Genomic DNA, 20420 nt, shown 5'->3' with positions numbered 1-20420 from the left:
AAAAATACACAAAAACCTTTCTAGTGGTAATTAAAGTATTAGACCATTACTATATTCTATTAAAAATAATTTCTACCTATAACTAGAAATAAGATTGTTAATACAGTCTTGGAAGAATGATAGAGTGAAACTTTGGATTATATTTGTAAGTATATAAAAAGTCTTCCTGCTAACAAGACTTTTTTCTCCCAGATATTAAACTAACCATGAAGAAAATGATTATTAATACACGGCGCTCTTTTGTAAATATTCCCAATGTGGTTGGACCAGATGTTGAAAAGGAAATAAGAAGGATGGAAAATGGAGCATGCAGGTAAATGCACACTGTCTTCTACATATTTTTAAAAGCAGCCACCATTCTTAAGTTTGAATGGGCTTAACTGCAGTTTAAGTTTTATTTTTTTTTATTATTTATTTATTTATTTTTTAGTTTAAGTTTTAATTTCCAACCTTGAACTTCATAATTTATTTAATTTAGTGAATTTGCTTCTACTTTGTGATAGCCTAACTTGTCTAACAAATGAACATAGATACTATTGTGGGCATTCTTTAGAAGCACCTTTGCCAAATATTGCCTTTGTCACTGGCAGGACCTTTCCTCATGAAACATTTCATATCTAAAGGGACAACAGTGCCATGGAGAAATATGGGGAAGAAGAATAGTGTGAAATGCTAATGTGTTTTAAGAGTATGATTTAAAGTGGTCACCCTATAAATGAAGCGAACATGTATAAATATAGTTGAATTTATTTTTGGTGAAATGAAATGTTATTACAAGTTAATTTAAAAACCTATATTATTTGACCTAAAGTATAGGTATCAAGGGCTACCCTGGTGGCTCAGACTGTAAAGAATCTGCCTGCAATGTGGGAGACCTGGGTTTGATCCTGGGTTGGGAAGATCCCCTGGAGGAGGGCATGGCAATCCGTTCCAGTGTTCTTGCCTGGAGAATCCTCATGGACAGAGGAGCCTGGCACACTACAGTCCATGGGGTCCCAAAGAGTTGGACATGACTGAGCGACTAACCACATAGATATAAAGGGGGCTTCCCTGGTAGCTTAGCTGGTAAAGAATCCGCCTGCAATTCAGGAGACCCTGGTTTGATTCTTGGGTTGGGAAGATCCCCTGGAGAAGGGATAGGCTGCCCACTCCAGTATCTTGCCTGGAAAATCCCCATGGACAGAGGAGCCTGGTGGGCTGTAGTCCATGGCATAGCAAAGAGTCAGACACAACTGAGCGACTGAGAACACACGCACACATAGATATTATACTTCCTATCTGACAAATACTAACATTATCGTCTCAGTTCATCAAACAATACAAATTTGAGAGTCCTAGAGAGTAGTTTCTTAATTACACGTATTCTGCTGGATTGTGCATATACTTACTCTAATTCTGTTCTTGAGAGTAAATTGCTACTTCTGCACAGTTTGCATTTCAGTCTTATTACACATTGTTGTCTGTGTTTGTTTGAGAGAGAAGAGATCCTCTAGTGAGAAATGTCGTTCCCCTATAATGGTTCAAAACATTGATCTAATTCATCTTTGCCACCTTTTGGACCATAGCTCCTTTTCTGATGATGATGACGACAGTGCCTCTATATTTGAAGAATCAGAGAGTGAGAACCCCCATGCAAGGGACTCCTTTAGAAGTAATACACACGGAAGCGGACAACCATCACAGAGGTGAGCAATGTGATCGGTCCCTCCACACTTGTTTTTAAACTATTATTTAGATGAAAGAAAGGCACTATTCGTCCACTTGGTGGGCTTGGCAACCTTGATAAGCTTGGCAAACCTTCCTGCTGTCCAGCTACTCTGAAGTACATTCTGTTTCTTACTTTTTTCTTCTCTTGGGAATCTGCCACTGCCTGATGATAATTCATGTTCACGGGGCTCCAAGTCATAAACAGACTTTCCAATCAGTTTCTCTGAGACCTGTGTCTATCCCTTAGGAAATCTCATACCTGAGTCCTCTCTGATTTCCTCCTCTTCTCTGACGCTTCTTCCAAGCAATTGTATGTGAGAGGGATTAGCTGTCTTTCTCTAAAATGCTCTCTCCCCTTCAACCCTACTTACAGGGAAGTCAAGTATTAGGGTGAGTATCGAGAAGAGAAAACTTAACAAATCCACCTCAAACTGTTGACTCTGAGAGTGTAAAATAAGTGTAGTATTGGTGTGGATGAGGGGTTCCCATTCTATCACGCTTATTTACATTTTCTTTGGCTTTGTCCCTCTTTTTTCCCCTCTCCTCTTTCTTTCCCCACTGACCACCTTCAGTTTTCCTGTTGTTTTCATTTCTCTTATCTTCCATGACAGTCTAAGTAAGACTTAGATCTCTTGCTGAGAGTTAGCAGCATCCAAGTTGGCTCACTCAGGTTGTAGAGAATGGTAATGTGATCCATTGTAAGCACTGATGAATACACATTTACTGATCGCTTTGATTCCCGGCACTAACATTCAGCAACTCACACTTCATGGAAGCTCTCTATTTTCAAAAATTGCCTAGGCACTAGTTAGTAATGGGTAGAAACTGGAAAGCATTTGTTCTTTAAGACTGTTTGCTTACCATGGACATTGTATATATATTGTAACTACAAAGTCTTCACTGTATTTTTTCATTTCCCAGGGACCAATACTTGCCTGGAGCCATTGCACTTTTTAATGTTAACAACAGCAGCAATAAGGAGCAGTAAGTATATTGGCAATAGAAAGCCAAACCTTTGTTTTTAAAGAAAACCAGTAAAAGGCATAAAAACGTCTGAATGTGTTAGACTCCAAATACTTATTTGGCAAACTCTATCTAATACAATTGCAAAGATATATTTTTGTTTTGTCATTTGGTTATTTCCTTCTGAAAAATGGACCTAGCCATGTTAAAAGTAGTATGTGTTTATTTAAATACATGTAGGAAACCCTTGTCTAGAGCATATGTGCAATTGCACCTCCATGTGGTTAGGGTTAGGGTGGCTGACCAAAGAAATGAAACGTTATTAATCGTCTTCATTCTAAGTCAATATGTCTTAGATCAAGTTTCCCAGGAGACAGTCTCTGGGATGGAGGCTTGTATATGGAGGTTTATTGGGAGTGCTTTCAGAAATGACACATAAAAGGGAGTTAAGGGAGTAGGACCGGGTAGAGAGAGAAGCTGGGCTTCGTAAATAGAGTTGATGTGCCCTGTGATGCCGTGATGGCCCTTCAGAATTGTTCCATAGTTAGGTGATAGGACTGGGCTTTGTACGCATGCACGGTCATTGGATGATTGCTGCCTCAGGAAGGGTGGCATAATTTTGAGCATGGTGGCTTCCTTCAGCCAAGGCCATCCAAGGGAGAGGGAAACTATAAGCTGGCAGTAACCAAAACGGGACAGTGGCACTGGTCAAAGCCCTGAAGCGAAAAAGCAAATTAGTATCCATATTATAGGGCTCCCTGGTGTCTCAGCAGTAAAGAATCTGCCTGCAGTACAGGAAATGCAAGAGGTGTGTGTTCGATCTCTGGGTTGGGAAGAGCCCTTGAAGAAGGAAATAGTAATCCACTCCAGTATTCTTGCCTGGAAAATTCCGTAAACAGAGGAGCCTAGCAGGCTACAGTCCACGGAGCTGCAAAAGAGTTAGACATGACTTAGCGACTGAGCACAGCATCCATAATATATATTGATTCAAGTCAGAATTATTTGATACCCTTTCTATGGTGTAATTAACTTGCCACCAAGTGACCGCTTTCCTCAAGTAATGGTGCTGTGCTAGAGTCATAGCGTTAGTCTTTGTAACTGGAAGGTTAGACAGTATTGCTGCTGCTGCTGCTAAGTCGCTTCAGTTGTGTCCGACTCTGTGCAACCCCATACACGGCAGCCCACCAGGCTCCCCCGCCCCTGGGATTCTCCAGGCAAGAACACTGGAGTGGGGTGCCATTTCCTTCTCCAGTGCATGAAAGTGAAAAGTGAAAGTGAAGTCGCTCAGTGGTGTCTGACTCAGCGACCCCATGGACTGCAGCCCACTAGGCTCCACCATCCATGAGATTTTCCAGGCAAGAGTAGTAGCAGCAGTTAAATCACCTGGGTGAATGGGACCTCTGTGCTGGGCCCATACATCATCTCCATCTCTGCCACCATGGTTGCTCCATTCATGTCTATGTTGTGTCAGCACTGAGGATGCCAGTGACAGAGGGTAGCTTTATCAGCAGGCAGGTTTTCTCTACTTGGTTGTTTTTATTTTCCTTTTTCATGGCACCTGATATTTGATGGGCATTAACAAGAGATACAGAGATTTTAAAACTTTGTGCCCATGCCCCTGAAGTCCATTTAGTCTGCCTGTTCTCCAGAATTATTTTTGCTGATCTTTCAATATTTTTTCATCAGGTCCCTGACCAACCAGCCAATGCATTGTGACTGTCCATGAATCCTTATACATTCTTAATTTGAGCCATTTCTTTTTCCCTACCGAGTGGATGACTATGCAGTGTTTGACACTGTCCCATTGGTAAGATTAACCTCACTGTCTTTAAGGCTACCTCTCCATAGTGCTTTTCTGTAGACAACAGCTCATTTTGGCTTAATCCAAAGTGCCAAACTGACTCATCATAGATCATGCTTTATCAGCTGCTCATACAAAGCAAATATATGGCCATGATAGGGCAGGAGGAGTAGCTTTGAGACACCAGTGGTAGATGACATGGGGAGAAGGTGCTGAGCCACCTGCTCAATCCCAAATATACCACTTTATCATAAGATAGACTGCAATACAACTTTAGGACTTATTAGTCCAGCTCATGGTCAGCACTCGTTGTCTATCCTATGGTTAGATAATCCTCCTTAAGGTCCCAGTTAACCTGATGTCATTGGTACAGATATAGTGGACCAATGTGATAATCTGAGGAATGTCCAGATGGCCCAGGTCCCTTGAGATTATGTCATGATAGTAGGTGGGAGAGTTAACATAGCCCTGGAAAATACTGTAGATGACATACTGTCGTCCATCCCTTGTGGATATGGACTGTTTATGACCGTCTTCCCTGATAGTGATTAAATATAACACATTCACCCGAATATATCACTGACCCCAAATCTTAGGAATCTGGTATAGATTGGGTGAGTGTATTGTTTTTCACAGTCACCACAGTGGCTGCAATGGGAGCTACTATTTGGTTGATTTTGCAGTAGTCTGCTGCTGTTCAGCAGGATCCATTTGGTTGTAGTAGGGGTCAGACATTGAATTAAATGAGGATGTGATGGGGAAACACCACCCCCGCATGCATTAGGTCTTTAAGGATGGATTTCCTTTCCTGTCCAGGATGCAATATTGTTTGTTTGTTTTTTGCCGGAAGGTAGGAAACAGCTTTATGGCTTCCACTTGGTCCTTCTCACTACATTAACTCATATTCCACAAGCCAAGAAACTTGTGGAGATGTTGTTGTTGTTGTTCAGTTGCTCAGTCGTGTCTGATTCTTTGTGACCCCATAGACTGCAGCACGCCCACGCCAGGCTTTCCTGCCCTTCACCATCTCCCAGAATTTGCCCAAACTCATGTCTCTTGAGTCAGTGATGCCATCCAACAATCTCACCCTCTGTTGTCCCCTTCTCCTCCCATTCTCAATCTTTTCTAGCATCAGGGTCTTTTCCAATGAGTTAGCTTTTCACATCAGGTGGCCAAAGTATTGGAGCTTCAGTTTCAGCATCAGTACTTCCATTGAATATTCAGGATTGATTTCCTTTAGGATTGACTGGTTGGATCTCCTTGCAGTCCAAGGGACTCTCAAGAATCTTCTCCAGAACCACAGTTCGAAGGCATTAATTCTTTGGTGCTTAGCCTTTTTTATTGTCCAGCTGTCACATCCATCCATGACTACTGGAAAAACCATACCTTTGACTATACGGACCTTTATCGGCAAAGAAATGTCTCTGTTTTTTTAATATGCTGTCTAGGTTTGTTACTGCTTTTCTTCCAAGGAGCAAGGGTCTTTTAATTTCATGGCTGAAAGTGGAGATGAGGGTTCTTCTAATGGCCAGATAGATTTATTCTGTTTATACTTGAGCAGCTGGAGAAAGCATAAACACATGACACCTACTATGACAAGTATATTCAGTAATGATTTCCCCAGTCTTCCCTGTAAACAGAATCAATGGATTTCAAAGGAGGAGAAGGGGACAACAGAGGATGAAATGGTTGGATGGCATCACTGACTCGATGGACCTGAGTTTGAGCAAGCTCTGGGAGTTGGTGATGGACAGGGAAGCCTGGAGTGCTGCAGTCCATGGGATCGCAAAGAGTTGGACTTGACTGAGCGACTGAACTGAACTGAACTGGAGAAATGACCACAAGGGGACATCTTTAGACCCAATGGAGGCCCCACGAATTACTACCAAACCACCATATGTCCCCCATTTTAATGGAGGGGGCATGATAATGCTTTAGTTCCTGGGTCTCAGTAACAAAACTTGGGTCCTCTGCCAAGTGGTTTTTAATGTATCTAGGCATTCTTTTTTCCCCCTAGGGTGTGTGTCTGCATGCTAAGTCACTTCAGTCATGTCCGACTCTGCAACACTATGGACTGTAGCCCACCAGGCTCCTCTGTCCATGGTGATTCTCCAGGCAAGAATACTGGAGTGGGTTACCATGCTTTCCACCAGGGGATCTTCCTGACCCAGGGATCCGACCTGTGTCTCCTATGACTCCTGCATTGCAGGCAGATTCTTGACTGCTGAGCCATCGGGGAAGCCCCACTAGGGTACAATTACCTAAGTAAATGACCATTGATTTTCTTTAGGGGAAAGACTGGGGAAATCATTACTGTATATACTTGTCATTGCTGTTGCAGTCCTTCTTCATGGGAGCTTGGCTTTTCCTCCAGTCAGTGGTTTCATTTTTGAAAGCTTACTCAGGTTTAGAAACTGTTCAAGGGGTTGTGACTTTTTATTGGGCTAACTTGCCCTCAACCTCCTGATCATCCATTCCTGGTTTGTTTTTTTATTGTAAATGTTAAACAGTACCCTAACAAGTCAATGGGATGCCCACCTATCTAGGAACACAGTAGCCTATTAACCCCATCTATAGCTTTCTGTGGGTTAAGGCCCTGGCTACTACGTGCACTTAACTGCTAATTACAACAATCAGCCCTACTTCTTTTCTGATGGGTAAGCACTGCCGCTGATCTCTATGATTCTAGATCCTCTCATCCCTATTGCTCTCAGGGAATCTGATTCTATACCCAGGTCAGTGTCTCTCACTGCTTGCTGAAGTAAACAGAGGACAGCACCACAGAGCTGCTCAGTGATGCTGGTGCCCCTCTCACCAGCACAGTCCTTATCATTTTTGTATCCTCTCAGCCCTCTTAGGGAACACAATCAGTTGGTGGGCTAGTTTCCTTACTTAGTGTATTCATTTTAACATGCTGCTTCTCTGAATCTTTCTGATACCTTCTTCCACCATCTGCCATGACATTTTGTAATCTTTATGTCACTTAGTGTGAGCCATCACCTTTTCTGAACTTTTAAATGCCATCCAAGAAGGTGCCAGCACCATCTCCCAGGGTCTGTGTGAGGATGTGAAATCCTGTATCATAGCAATGTACTCCTATAGCTGTAAATTCCATCTTATCTGACTTTATATTCTGTTCCTGTTTGTACATGACAACCTTAGGTGCCAAGCCCCAGCTCCTTGTCAATTTTATCTCCTGTTTCTCCTTGGTAGCAGTTTTTTACTTCCACTGGGCCATTCCTACCCAGATGAAGTGCATTTGTATATTTGCAGCTGAAAGTTTCCCTCCCTTTAGCATTCTTCCTCTTCTTCTCAGCCTCTACAACTCTTACCTATACCTGGATGCCTACATTTATTCCTACTTCTCTTTAACAGCATTCTCTGACTACCCCAGTAGTAATGAGATGCTTGTTCATTCAACTCTGAATAATATATTTTCCCAAGACATCTGAGCCAACAGTGACAGCCTACTATTACTTTTGCTCTGACTGACTCCAGAATCCATTCTTCTGCTGACAGAGAAAGCCAACTGCAGAAAGAGGCCTCTAATCACATACTCTCCACTCAAGAAGAAACTGTACATAGACGATGATCTCAAATCCAGTGAATGATTCTAAGAACTGGAATTTTAATTCTGTTACCACAGAACTTTTTGACTGCTCATAAAACATTGCTTCAGCCAGGATTACCCCTATTGAGAAATATCATGACATTTTCTCAAAGTTCTTATTCAAGTATAAATCTAAGTGACATCAAGAAGCTGAAAGTTTAAGTAACCATTTTTTGGATATGTATTGAGACTTTGAAAGTGCACTCTTGCATCTGTTATTTTGTAAATTTCCCTCCCTGGGTTTATGCCTTTATCCACCTCCATTTTCTCCAAATTTCTACATGCACTAATTCCTGGAAATTTTTATTTGCTTCTTATCTGGGTATGTGTCTATTTTTGGTTGAACCCTCCACTAAGAGACCAGATTTCTGGTCTCTGAACATAGGGGTGTGTCTTTGAACACAAAGCTCAGAATTCTTGCCCAATGAAGAGAAAAGTGAGTAAGAATGGAAGTCAGAATGTGATTTGTTTATGTGATGCAAATACTGTTTTTTCCCATAGAGAACCAAAAGAAAAGAAGAAAAAGAAAAAAGAAAAGAAGAGGTGAGACTTTGACTTGAACGACCCCACATTTTTCTGCCCATAACATTTTTGTATTTTACCAATTATATTGCTCACTTTTTCAGCAAGCCAGATGATAAAAATGAAAATAAAAGGGACCCAGAAAAGAAAAAGAAGAAAGAAAAGGACAAAGACAAGAAAAAGAAAGAGGAGAAAGGCAAAGATAAGAAAGAGGAGAAAGGCAAAGATAAGAAAGAGGAGTAAGTATTTTTAATGGCATTGAGATTAGAAGTAAATTTGTGGTAGGTTTTGGATGCAGAGATAATTTCCCTGAAATTTACAGGAAAAGAGGCCCTGTGTAAAGGCTAAATAAATTGTTGTCAAATATGAATTGATTTTTTTTCCTATCTCCTTAAAATTAGCAATGGTAGTCTTAATCTTAATTTTCTCATAAGAACTTTCAGTGTCATAGTTAATTTCCTTCCTCAAGCACTGATGAAGATAAACTTATTATTGGGACATATTTAGGATCCAAAGAAAATTACATTTCTAGGCTCTTACCATCATTTTTTTTATTTGAAGTAAAAATTTAATAATGAACGTTTTTGAGTCATCCATACTATATGGCAAATAATCTAAAGTAAAGTAGTCTCATTACAAAAGCCATGCTTAAGAGTTAGAATTTCATAAGAATAAGATTGAGTGATGTTTTCTGAGCTATCTTTTTACTTTATAATTAAAGAAAAACTTGTTCTTTTAGCTTACTCAAAGAAAACACTATCAGACAATGGTTTAATTATTTGTGCCTATTAGAAATTTGTTGATGTTGTATAAAGGGAAAAATCCTTAAAAATAATAGGCTTGATACCAGAAAGTTTTTTAAAATGTCATTTGATGGTATAGTTTCTTCCTTTCTTCTTTCTCTCATCCTCTACTTCTTCTCAATTCTTCATGCAAACTTAAGGATGAGTACTTTTTATTAGATTGTGTTATATTTTTATCTCCATACAGATGAGAAAGAAGCCATGAGTTCCCCCTCACAATGTGGTCCCTGATTGTTATATTACCTGGTAAGGGGAGTGGCAAAACCATCATTCTCCCACCACCCATAACCCTCCAAAGGGATCTGTGGAATATCCAGAGTTTGGCATGATCTATGCCGTGTTCTTTCTCAGTAGCTGGAGTGATAGAAGTGTCTGCAGCATCACAGTTAAATAAGGGCTTGGATAAAGTCTAAAGTATGGTCTAATGTGAGACTAATAATTTAACTATCCACCCCTCACTAACCACTTTCTTATGATTAATGCACTATGTCAAACTAGTCTTCCCACTGTGGAGTGAGATTCTCCATCTTGTTTTTATATCATTAATTGTGGGTGATGGGTGTAACCATATTTGATATGCGAAATAAAAATCTTGTTTCTTGGTAACCTTCCCTTTATTTCTAATTGCTGGTAGAGAGAAGAAGGAAGTCGTGGTTATTGATCCCTCAGGAAATACGTATTACAACTGGCTGTTCTGCATCACCTTACCTGTTATGTATAACTGGACCATGATTATTGCAAGGTGTCTATATATTTTTATGGATCTTAACCCACTTCTAGTTTCCAATTTCACTGACTTAACAGTTTGGCTTAGAACTCTTTAGGACATACCTTTCTCCACCACCAGTTTTCTAGATGTTACATCATTCTCTGTGTTTTCCTAAGATCAAAAGTTCTTTGGTTTCCAATATCCTTGGAAATCCAGAACTGGGATGGGGGCATAATTTTAAACTTTTGAATTGCTCAATCATTTAATTAGAGTTTGGGGAAAAACTTTTTATTTTCTTTGGCCTGCAAGAAAAAGAAAGTTGCCAAGACTGGAAAAAGATCAAGGATCTAGGTTTTATAGAGCAAGATGGGTTTCTCAAGTAGTATCTATGATTCCTTGTCTTTTAGACAGTGAACACCTCAGTCACCTAGGGCCAAGTGTGATTTCCTGAGGCACTTTGGGTAGAAACAGTCAGTATGAACCTGGTTATCAATGTGTATCACCAAAAATTATCAGTATTTTGACATTAGCTTGAGATTTATTTTCATTTAATATTGTCACAAAGCTGACCGGTATAATGGAAAGAATGTTGAAATTCAGAAATGTGAAAAAACTAAATTTAACTCTCAGATTTGGGAATAAATTTGGGAAAACCATGGTTGAGTAAATGGATTCTAAGGACCCCTCCTCACCTTATATTTCTCATCATGATAAAAATTATACAAAGAGGACTTTTATTTAAATTTATTTAAATTGGTCCCACTTCATTTTATTTATACAAGTTTTTCTTTTACAGAGCATGTTTTGATGAACTTCAGTCTGATTACCTAGAATACTGGCTTGTTTTTGATTACTTATCAGATATAGTCTATCTTCTTGATATGTTTGTACGGACAAGGACAGGTAAATATGTTTAGTTTTGGATATTTTGCAGCTTTGTGCTTTTGTCTCCATGTTTAATCTGAAATTTATTAATTCAAGTATTCTTAAAGAAAACAAAGAGTTGTTTGAGAAGAAAAGTCACCACTGAAAGCAAGAGTACCATATACTCACCCATAGGCCGGTGTGTGTTAGTTGCTCAATTGTGTCTGACTCTTTGCGACCCCATGGACTGTAGCCTGCCAAGTTCCTCTGTCCATGGACTCCTCCAGGCAAGAATATTGGAGTGTGTTCTCATTCCCTTCTCCAGGGGATCTTCTTGACTTAAGGATTGAACCTGGGTCTTCTGCATTGCAGAAGGTTCTTTATTGTCTGAGCCACCAGGGAAGGCCAACCCACAGGCTTAGGCCACTCCAACTGATTCAGAAGGACATTACTAGCAACCTTCTGGATGTGGATTGATGGCTTTCCTCCATTAGCCTGTTCACTGGGTTTATATAAGGCAGGAGGAACAGAGAGAACAGAAATATTCTGCAGCTCTGTGAGGAAAGGGTAATTGCTACTTAACAGAGGTACCTTGAAGAGACATGGGGGAAAAGGTCATTGTACTTAGCAGAGCTGTCCTAGAAATATTATAAGAAACAGGATATACATCCTTAATTCAACTTTATGGTTCATGGGGGGACATTATTGACTGATAATCTGGGCAGGATCTTATAGCTTCTTACTTAAGTATTCTTGTTAAATAGGTATAAGCTTATTGTTTCTATACTATTCTCTACATGCAAAGGTAACCTATGTATGCAGGGAATGGCTTTTAAGAATCCTTATGTAAAATAGTGACATTCTCTAGTATCATTTAAACAATATTTCAGTTCTGTTCTATGCACAGCTCTGGTAACCAAAATAGGAAGAGAAATAAAATTTTCCCTAGTGAAATATATCAGAGCATTGAAATTCTGGGTTTAATACACAAGGCCCATGGTAGCAGCTCAAACGAAAGGAAGATCCCAGATGTCTAATTTAGCCTGGAAGGGCAAGAAAGAGATATGAAAATGAAGCCTCAAAGGAGATATGTTTCACATTGAAGGGGTAAGGCAAGACTATGTAGGACAGTCAAACAGCAAGGAAGTACCCAAGCTTCAAGGGTGAGGCTGGGATTCTGACAAAAGAGTGGCATGAGGAATTAAACACAGTGCTAGAGCATGCAGAAGACTTTGTATGAACACTGTTTATAAAAAGAATAGCTTACCCTGGACAAGACACTGAGCCTAGAGAAATTTGCCTATATACCTGACAGATATATACATTGCATATAAAATCTCACTTTTGTACTTATAAAGCTTGATTTTTTTATTTCTGCAAAAGAACAGTTTCCACAGCCATATGTTGATCTCATTACATTACTGAAAGCGTATTTATTGAAATGAGCTCTTGTTTTGAACTCAATGAAGTTGGTTGAGAGTTACTTTAGAAAAATTCACAATGGCATAAAAAGGAAAAACATTTTTTTTTTTCTATTTTAGGTTACCTAGAACAAGGACTGCTGGTGAAGGAAGAGCGTAAACTCATAGAGAAGTATAAATCAACCTTTCAATTTAAACTTGATGTTCTATCAGTGCTCCCAACTGATCTGCTGTATATTAAGTTTGGCTGGAATTATCCAGAAATTAGATTAAACAGATTGTTAAGGATCTCTCGAATGTTTGAGTTCTTCCAGAGAACAGAAACCCGGACAAACTACCCAAACATCTTCAGGATCTCTAACCTGGTCATGTACATCATCATCATCATCCATTGGAATGCGTGTGTGTACTTCTCTATTTCCAAAGCTATTGGGTTTGGAAATGACACATGGGTCTATCCTGACGTTAATGATCCTGATTTTGGCCGTTTGGCTAGAAAATATGTGTACAGTCTTTACTGGTCTACACTGACTTTGACCACTATTGGTGAAACACCGCCTCCCGTGAGGGATTCTGAGTATTTCTTTGTGGTGGCTGATTTCCTCATTGGAGTGTTAATTTTTGCCACCATTGTTGGTAACATAGGTTCTATGATTTCCAACATGAATGCAGCCAGGGCAGAATTTCAAGCAAGAATTGATGCGATCAAGCAATACATGCATTTTCGAAATGTAAGCAAAGATATGGAAAAGCGAGTTATTAAATGGTTCGACTATCTGTGGACCAACAAAAAAACAGTGGATGAGCGAGAAGTCCTGAAGTATCTGCCTGATAAACTAAGAGCAGAGATCGCCATCAATGTTCACTTAGACACATTAAAAAAGGTGCGCATTTTTGCAGACTGTGAAGCTGGTCTGTTGGTGGAGTTGGTCTTGAAATTACAACCCCAAGTCTACAGTCCTGGAGATTACATTTGCAAGAAAGGGGATATTGGCCGAGAGATGTACATCATCAAGGAAGGCAAACTGGCCGTGGTGGCTGATGATGGGATCACTCAGTTTGTGGTATTGAGTGATGGCAGCTACTTTGGTGAAATCAGTATCCTTAATATTAAAGGTAGCAAAGCTGGCAATCGAAGAACAGCCAATATTAAAAGCATTGGCTACTCAGATCTATTCTGTCTCTCAAAAGATGACCTCATGGAAGCTCTAACTGAGTACCCAGATGCCAAAGGTATGCTAGAAGAGAAAGGGAAGCAAATCTTGATGAAAGATGGTCTATTGGACATAAACATTGCGAATGCTGGAAGTGATCCCAAAGATCTTGAAGAGAAGGTCACCCGAATGGAGAGCTCAGTAGACCTCCTGCAAACAAGGTTTGCTCGGATCCTGGCTGAGTATGAGTCAATGCAGCAGAAACTGAAGCAGAGACTAACCAAGGTTGAGAAATTCCTGAAACCACTTATTGACACAGAATTTTCAGCTATCGAAGGATCTGGAACTGAAAGCGGGCCCACAGACTCTACACAGGACTGAAAAGCTGGTTTTTCATAAGGACATTCCTCAGGGTCCTTTTGGTAATGTGATGAAGGTACCTGTAAGCTGGAAGACAAGGATGACTCAGCTGGGAATTTTTCCATAGGGAAAATGTGCTTTGTTGCAGGGCACAAAGCCATATATTCACTTGTGAGGTACTGTGGTTAAAGAATCATCACACTTAGAATTTTTCACAATGGATAACCTGCGAAGATATGAACCAATTAACTTGTCAGCATCTCTTATCTTCTAATTTTTTCACATATGGTCCTCTTATGTAACACTGTTTATAAAAGTGAACAAGCATCTCTCACTTTCAGACAATTTATATTGCTCAGGAGCAACTGAAAATTATCATGTACCTCATGTTCAGGATGCTATTTAAAAAGAATTAGAATGCAATAAAGTGAGATAAATCCTAAAGCTATAGAGAATATTATTTATTTGATAATTTAGTTGAGAGTTTAGGACATTTTAGAGCTTCCAAGTCATTTTAAAGACCTTAATCATTTACTCTAGAGCTTGGGAAGAATGGTTGAAAGAAACTTCTTACTGATATAAGCATGACAAATAATATTTATATATGTGTGTATGTGTGTATATATATGTACACACGTGCACACACACATACATACACACATGGTGTGTGCATGCTCAGTCATGTCTGATTCTTTGCGGCTGCATGGGCTGAAGTTCGCCAGACTCCTCTATCCATTCTGTACATACACACACACATATGACTATGCTGTGCTTAGTTGTGTCTGGCTCCTTGTGGCCCCATGCACTATAGTCCTCCAGGATCCTCTGTCCATGGAATTTTGCAGGCAAGAATACTGGAATGGTTTGCCATTTCCTCCTCCAGGGGAACTTCTGGACCCAGGGATTGAACCTGCATCTCCTGCATTGCAAATGGATGCTTTAGTACTTGAGCCATAGAGTAAGCCTTGTTGTTGTTGTTGTTGTTTTAGTTGCTCAGTCTTGTCTAACTCTTTTGCAACCCCATGGGCTATAGCCCACTAGGCCCTGTGTCCATGGGATTTCCCAGGCAAGAATACTGGAATGGGTTGCCATTTCCTTCTCCAGGGGATCTTCCCGACCTAGGGTTCAAACCCACGTCTCCTGCATTGCAAGCAGAATCTTTACTACTGAACCACCTGGGAAGTTGAAAATCATGAAATTGAAAATCATATAATATTATAAGAATCTTTATATAAATTTTAAAATTTATGATTATTAAGGCTTGATAGAAGTTGGCTACTATCTCCTTTCTCTGACTGACCAGCATTAAGAAAAAGAGATAAAGCTAATACTTTTGCTGGGTGACGAACAAAGGAAATTGTTAGAAAATGAGACCTGGAAGTACTATAGTCCAGCATGGGCATCATGGGAGCTTCTTAGCAATTCAGAATCGCAGGCCCTACCCCAGACCTGCTGTATCAAAATCCAAATTTTAGCAACCCCCTAGGTAATTCATACATTAAAGCACGAGAAGAGAGCCATGAAGGAGTTAATAGGAGGATGGGTCTAGAAAAGAAACGGGAATTATATGACAAGGGTGTGTTCGCAGAAGACACTGACCATCAGTTATACAACTCGACTGCTAAACTCAGGTGTGGCTCAATAAATTCTTACCACAGATCACTGGGATTGACTTCAGATTGCTGCTGCTGCTGCTCAGTCACTTCAGTCGTATCCGACTCTGTGTGACCCCATAGACGGCAGCCCACCAGGCTCCCTCGTCCCTGGGATTCTCCAGGCAAGAACACTGGAGTGGGTTGCCATTTCCTTCTCCAATGCATGAAAGTGAAAAGTGAAAGGGAAGTCGCTCAGTCGTGTCCGACTCTTATATGACTTAACATGACTAAATATGACTTAACATATGACAATAATATGACTTGTTAATTTGACATTTCAGATATCTCTGTGGACCTCAATCAGTGTATGCCAATGGTAGAAGTTATCTTACTCTACCAATAGGATATTTGTTGAATTAAATGTCTTTGCCTTGAAGCTTTTGAAGACTTCCCTTCAACATCCTACCTATATCTTTAATATCGACAGGCAAATACTTCACTGCAGAGGAAGTGGTTAGTACTGGAATGGGTGAATCATAAGTAATAAAAAAGTATGGCTTCTTCTTGAGACAAGTGCTTCCTGTCCTCTCTTTTCTTTCTTATTATTCCTTTTCCTTCATCTGTGTTTTATTCTTTTCTTTGTATTCTTTCTTGTCTGTTATAAAAACCTCTAAAACACTGTAAACAGGCTTGAAGGCTCCTCATAGCAGGCAGATTTGCTGGGAATAAGTGAGGGTTACACACCTGGCTTAGGGCTGTCTCCCAAAGGAGAAGCAGCGCCAACCACAGCATCCAGTGGAGGGCACATTGAATCTGATCTGAGCTAGAGACATATCCAAGGGCTTTGATTTGATGACTTCTGACCCCAAGCTCTCAGCTTACATCAGATAGGTAGCAGGTTCTTGGTACAAAGCCCTGGGCTAAGGAGGGTTTAGCCAAATCCTTTTTCATGACTCTTCCAGGTGGTGAAGACTCCAGTTTTAGACACCTGGAGTGTGAAGCATTACTTCACAACTGAGCTCTGGCTTCATGCTGCTGCTGCTGCTAAGTCGCTTCAGTCGTGTCTGACTCTGTGTGACCCCATAGACAGCAGCCCCTGAGGCTCCCCCGTCCCTGGGATTCTCCAGGCAAGAACACTGGAGTGGGTTGCCATTTCCTTCTCCAATGTATGAAAGTGAAGAGTGAAAGTGAAGATGCTCAGTCGGGTCCGACTCTTAGCGACCCCATGGACTGCAGCCTACCAGGCTCCTCCTTCCATGGGATTTTCCAGGCAAGAGTACTGGAGTGGGTTGCCACTACCTTCTCTGCTGGCTTCATGAGCAAATTAAAAAAAAAAAAAAAAGACAGGGAACATGTGGCTTTGGTGAGACTGATGGTAAGTGTGCTGACTTGGGTACATGTGGATGTCAAAGCAGAAGCTCTCTTTTATCAATTCAGAGACCATCCACATTCCATCCTGATCCCGCACTCCAATGGCTGTCTGGGACTAGGATCTTAACATGTTAAGACTACGACAGGCTTGATGTAAGGACAAGTGAAGGCTGGCTGAAGTTGGAAGATATTTAGTAATGGCATCTGAGAGGAAATGAGAGGGAGAATTCTGGGACTTGTAGATGGCAGATGAGAGAGAATATGACCCAGGCTTGCCAATGTGTCTGGTAAGTACTCTGCCTTCCTCCCAAAATCTATTATAATATGATATAGGAAGAGATTACTTCAAGGTTTTGCAGAATTTTTTAAAATCAACTTTTCTAACTTGAAATATGATGTGATTAAGCTTCTTACCATTAGGAGGCAATATCGGCCTATAATTATAAACTTCAGAGGCTGAAGCTATTTTTTCTCATGGAAATTGTAGGTAGTAAAATCAGAGCTCTATGGTAACAATAGGCAGTCTTTCTCTGACATGAATATTTCCAGAAGATTTTAGTATAGACTATATATTAGTCCAAAATGAAAGCATGATCAAATAAAGTATAATATACAAATGTAATGAGTAAAATAACAACATAAATGGAAGCATTTTAATATTTCTTATTTTCAGGAAGTTCATCTAGGCACTAATATAATTTCATTGCAAGAAGATTTTACCAATGTGTAAGATGCATTTTAAAGGTAAGCAAAATGGGGAGAAAAGGAGCAAGCAGCATTTATATTGAGCTTCATTTTATATTTTTATTTTTTAAAAAGTCCACTGCTTTAAAATGTTTGAAAACCACAGATATGTTTTAATAGTGTTGGATGTATGTATGCCTGGCTGGGACATTGTCAGTTAAATTATATTCTTCCTTATGACTATTGAAATTGTATTATTGGATGTTCTAGTTTATAGACTATTCAGAATATAAAATACAAAAACTAGGCTTATAGACTCAGAAGAAACAGTTTGCTATTTGCTGGACTAGTTTATTTCAAGGTGAAGAGAGAAAGTGGGAAATTCAAGAAAAGGGAATCAGAGAACATAGAAAATGCACACTCTAGGGATCATCTTATTTATCCCTCCTCATTTTGAAAATACAGAAATAATGATCAGACGACAGTAAAACTGATGAGTATGTAGTAATGGGAACTTTGAATGAGACTGGAAATTTTTGCCATATGTTGGAAAGCAATATGCTAATATATGCTAGAGCTCCAAGTTGGGTTAACCTAAAACCCAGAAAGTTCATTCTCAGGTGTTTATAGTCACTACAAATATTGGCCACATTCTTCAACAGTGAGACATGTCGAAGGGTGTAGTAGTAAAGAAAAGTAAACAACTTAAATGATCATGGAAAGGAGATGACTTATAAATTGGAATATATTCATATAATGGATTCTATAAAATGTTTGAATACTAACAATTGCACTCATCTCACAAGCTAGTAATGTAATGCTCAAAATTCTCCAAGCCAGGCTTCAGCAATACATGAACTGTGAACTTCCAGATGTTCAAGCTGGTTTTAGAAAAGGCAGAAGAACCAGAGATCAAATTGCCAATATCCGCTGGATCATCGAAAAAGCAAGAGAGTTCTAGAAAAACATCTATTTCTGCTTTATTGACTATGTCAAAGCCTTTGACTGTGTGGATCACAATAAACTGTGGAAAATTCTGAAAGAGATGGGAATACCAGACCACCTCACCTGTCTCTTGAGAAACCTGTATGCAGGTCAGGAAGCAACAGTTAGAATTGGACATGGAACAACAGACTGGTTCCAAGTAGGAAAAGGAGTATGTCAAGGCTGTATATTGTCACCCTGCTTATTTAACTTATATGCAGAGTACATCATGAGAAATGCTGGGCTGGATGAAACACAAGTTGGAATCAAGATTGCTGGGAGAAATATCAATAACCTCAGATATGCAGATGACACCACCCTTATGGCAGAAAGTGAAGAGGATCTAAAAAGCCTCTTGATGAAAGTGAAAGAGGAAAGCGAAAGAGTTGGCTTAAAGCTCAACATTCAGAAAATGAAGATCATGGCATCCGGTCCCATCACTTCATGGGAAATAGATGGGGAAACAGTGGAAACAGTGTCAGACTTTATTTTTCTGGGCTCCAAAATCACTGCAGATGGTGACTGCAGCCATGAAATTAAAAGACCCTTACTCCTTGGAAGGAAAGTTATGACCAACCTAGATAGCATATTAAAAAGCAGAGACATTACTTTGCCAACAAAGCTCCATCTAGTCAAGGCTATGGTTTTTCCAGTAGTCATGTATGGACATGAGAGTTGGACTCTAAAGAAAGCTGAGCGCCAAAGAATTGATTCTTTTGAACTGTGGTATTGAAGAAGACTCTTGAGAGTCTCTTGGACTGCAAGGAGATCTAACCTGTCCGTCCTAAAGGAGATCAGTCCTGGGTGTTCATTGGAAGGACTGATGTTAAAGCTGAAATTCCAATATTTTGGCCACCTGATGTGAAGGACTAACTCATTTGAGAAGACCCTGATGCTGGGAAAGATTGAGGGCAGGCAGAGAAGGGGACGACAGAGGATGAGATGGTTATATGGCATCACTAACTCAATGGACATGAGTGTGGGTAGGCTCCGGGAGTTGGTGATGGATAGGGGGGTCTGGCGTGCTGCAGTCCATGGGCTCGCAAAAGTCGGACATGACTGAGCGACTGAACTGAACCGAACATTTATGTAGTTCTGAATTTGTGCCAGGTTCTGTCCCAAGTATTTTCCAGATGTCAATTCATTTAATTCTCAGGACAACCTAGAAGTTAGGTTCTCTTATGTCTCCTGTTTAACAGATGAAGAAATGGAGCCACAGAGAGTTTACTTATTTTGCCTGATGCCCAGAAGAAAGTTACACAACCACTATTTGAATCCAAGCCCTGAGGCTCCATTGTGTTTGTTCTTAACTCTTTCATTTGTGCAGACTCTTGTATGTACATATAATTATTATCTATACAAAACTTACAAACATACATCAAAGTACTAGGTAGCACTTATGGATGTGTACCTGTGATATAACAGTTTAAAAACAGGTAGGGGGATAAGCAGAAATCAGGAAAGTGATTACTTCTGTGTTGAATGGAGAAAATGGGATGGAAGAGAAACTGGAAAATTCATAGGACTTCATTTATATGTTTTATATATTTTAAAACAATATGAAGGAAATAAGTCCAAATGTTAAGATCTGACAAACCTACATACAAATATGGACATATATTCTCTCTATAATTTTTGGTATATTTGAAATATTTCACTAGAAGAAAAAAGATGAGTTAAGTATAAATTCACACAGCTAGTTTAGTGGCAAAACCTGGACTTTTAACCCTTGGCTCAGTGTTTACTTCACTATGAGATTGTACTTGATTGCTTTCTACACAGACGAACTTGAGTGCTTTATGAGGCTCAACTTGGTGGTTACATGCCTATTACCTGTGTTTCCACTTGAAGTTAGTCAGAGTGCATATTAAA

At 39.8% G+C, this 20420-nt stretch overlaps 1 protein-coding gene across 1 annotated transcript; it reads left to right on the top strand.

The window, feature by feature from the left end:
* Window positions 1–200: 200 nt before the first annotated feature.
* CNGA1 (cyclic nucleotide gated channel subunit alpha 1) lies at window positions 201–14358 on the top strand. Its single transcript, XM_040238151.1, has 8 exons — window positions 201–313; window positions 1566–1685; window positions 2629–2691; window positions 8583–8624; window positions 8708–8823; window positions 10043–10148; window positions 10912–11018; window positions 12521–14358. Exons 1-8 carry the CDS (start codon window positions 207–209, stop codon window positions 13933–13935), a joined length of 2076 nt encoding a protein of 691 aa, XP_040094085.1. The 5' UTR covers window positions 201–206; the 3' UTR covers window positions 13936–14358.
* The last annotated feature ends 6062 nt before the right edge of the window (window positions 14359–20420 follow it).

The sequence above is a fragment of the Oryx dammah genome, unplaced genomic scaffold (genome assembly GCF_014754425.2).
Source record: "Oryx dammah isolate SB20612 unplaced genomic scaffold, SCBI_Odam_1.1 HiC_scaffold_3, whole genome shotgun sequence".
NCBI classification, from domain to species: Eukaryota; Metazoa; Chordata; class Mammalia; order Artiodactyla; family Bovidae; genus Oryx; species Oryx dammah.
Note: the sequence above shows the minus strand (reverse complement) of the source record. Positions and strands in the feature narration are given on the sequence as shown.

Excerpts from the sequence above, each read along its gene's own strand:
- CNGA1 (XM_040238151.1), top strand. The coding sequence starts at position 207 with ATGAAGAAAATGATTATTAATACACGGCGCTCTTTTGTAAATATTCCC. Across the intron at positions 314-1,565 it reads ATGGAAAATGGAGCATGCAG|CTCCTTTTCTGATGATGATG; the intron begins GTAAATGCACAC and ends TTTGGACCATAG. Across the intron at positions 1,686-2,628 it reads AGCGGACAACCATCACAGAG|GGACCAATACTTGCCTGGAG; the intron begins GTGAGCAATGTG and ends TTCATTTCCCAG.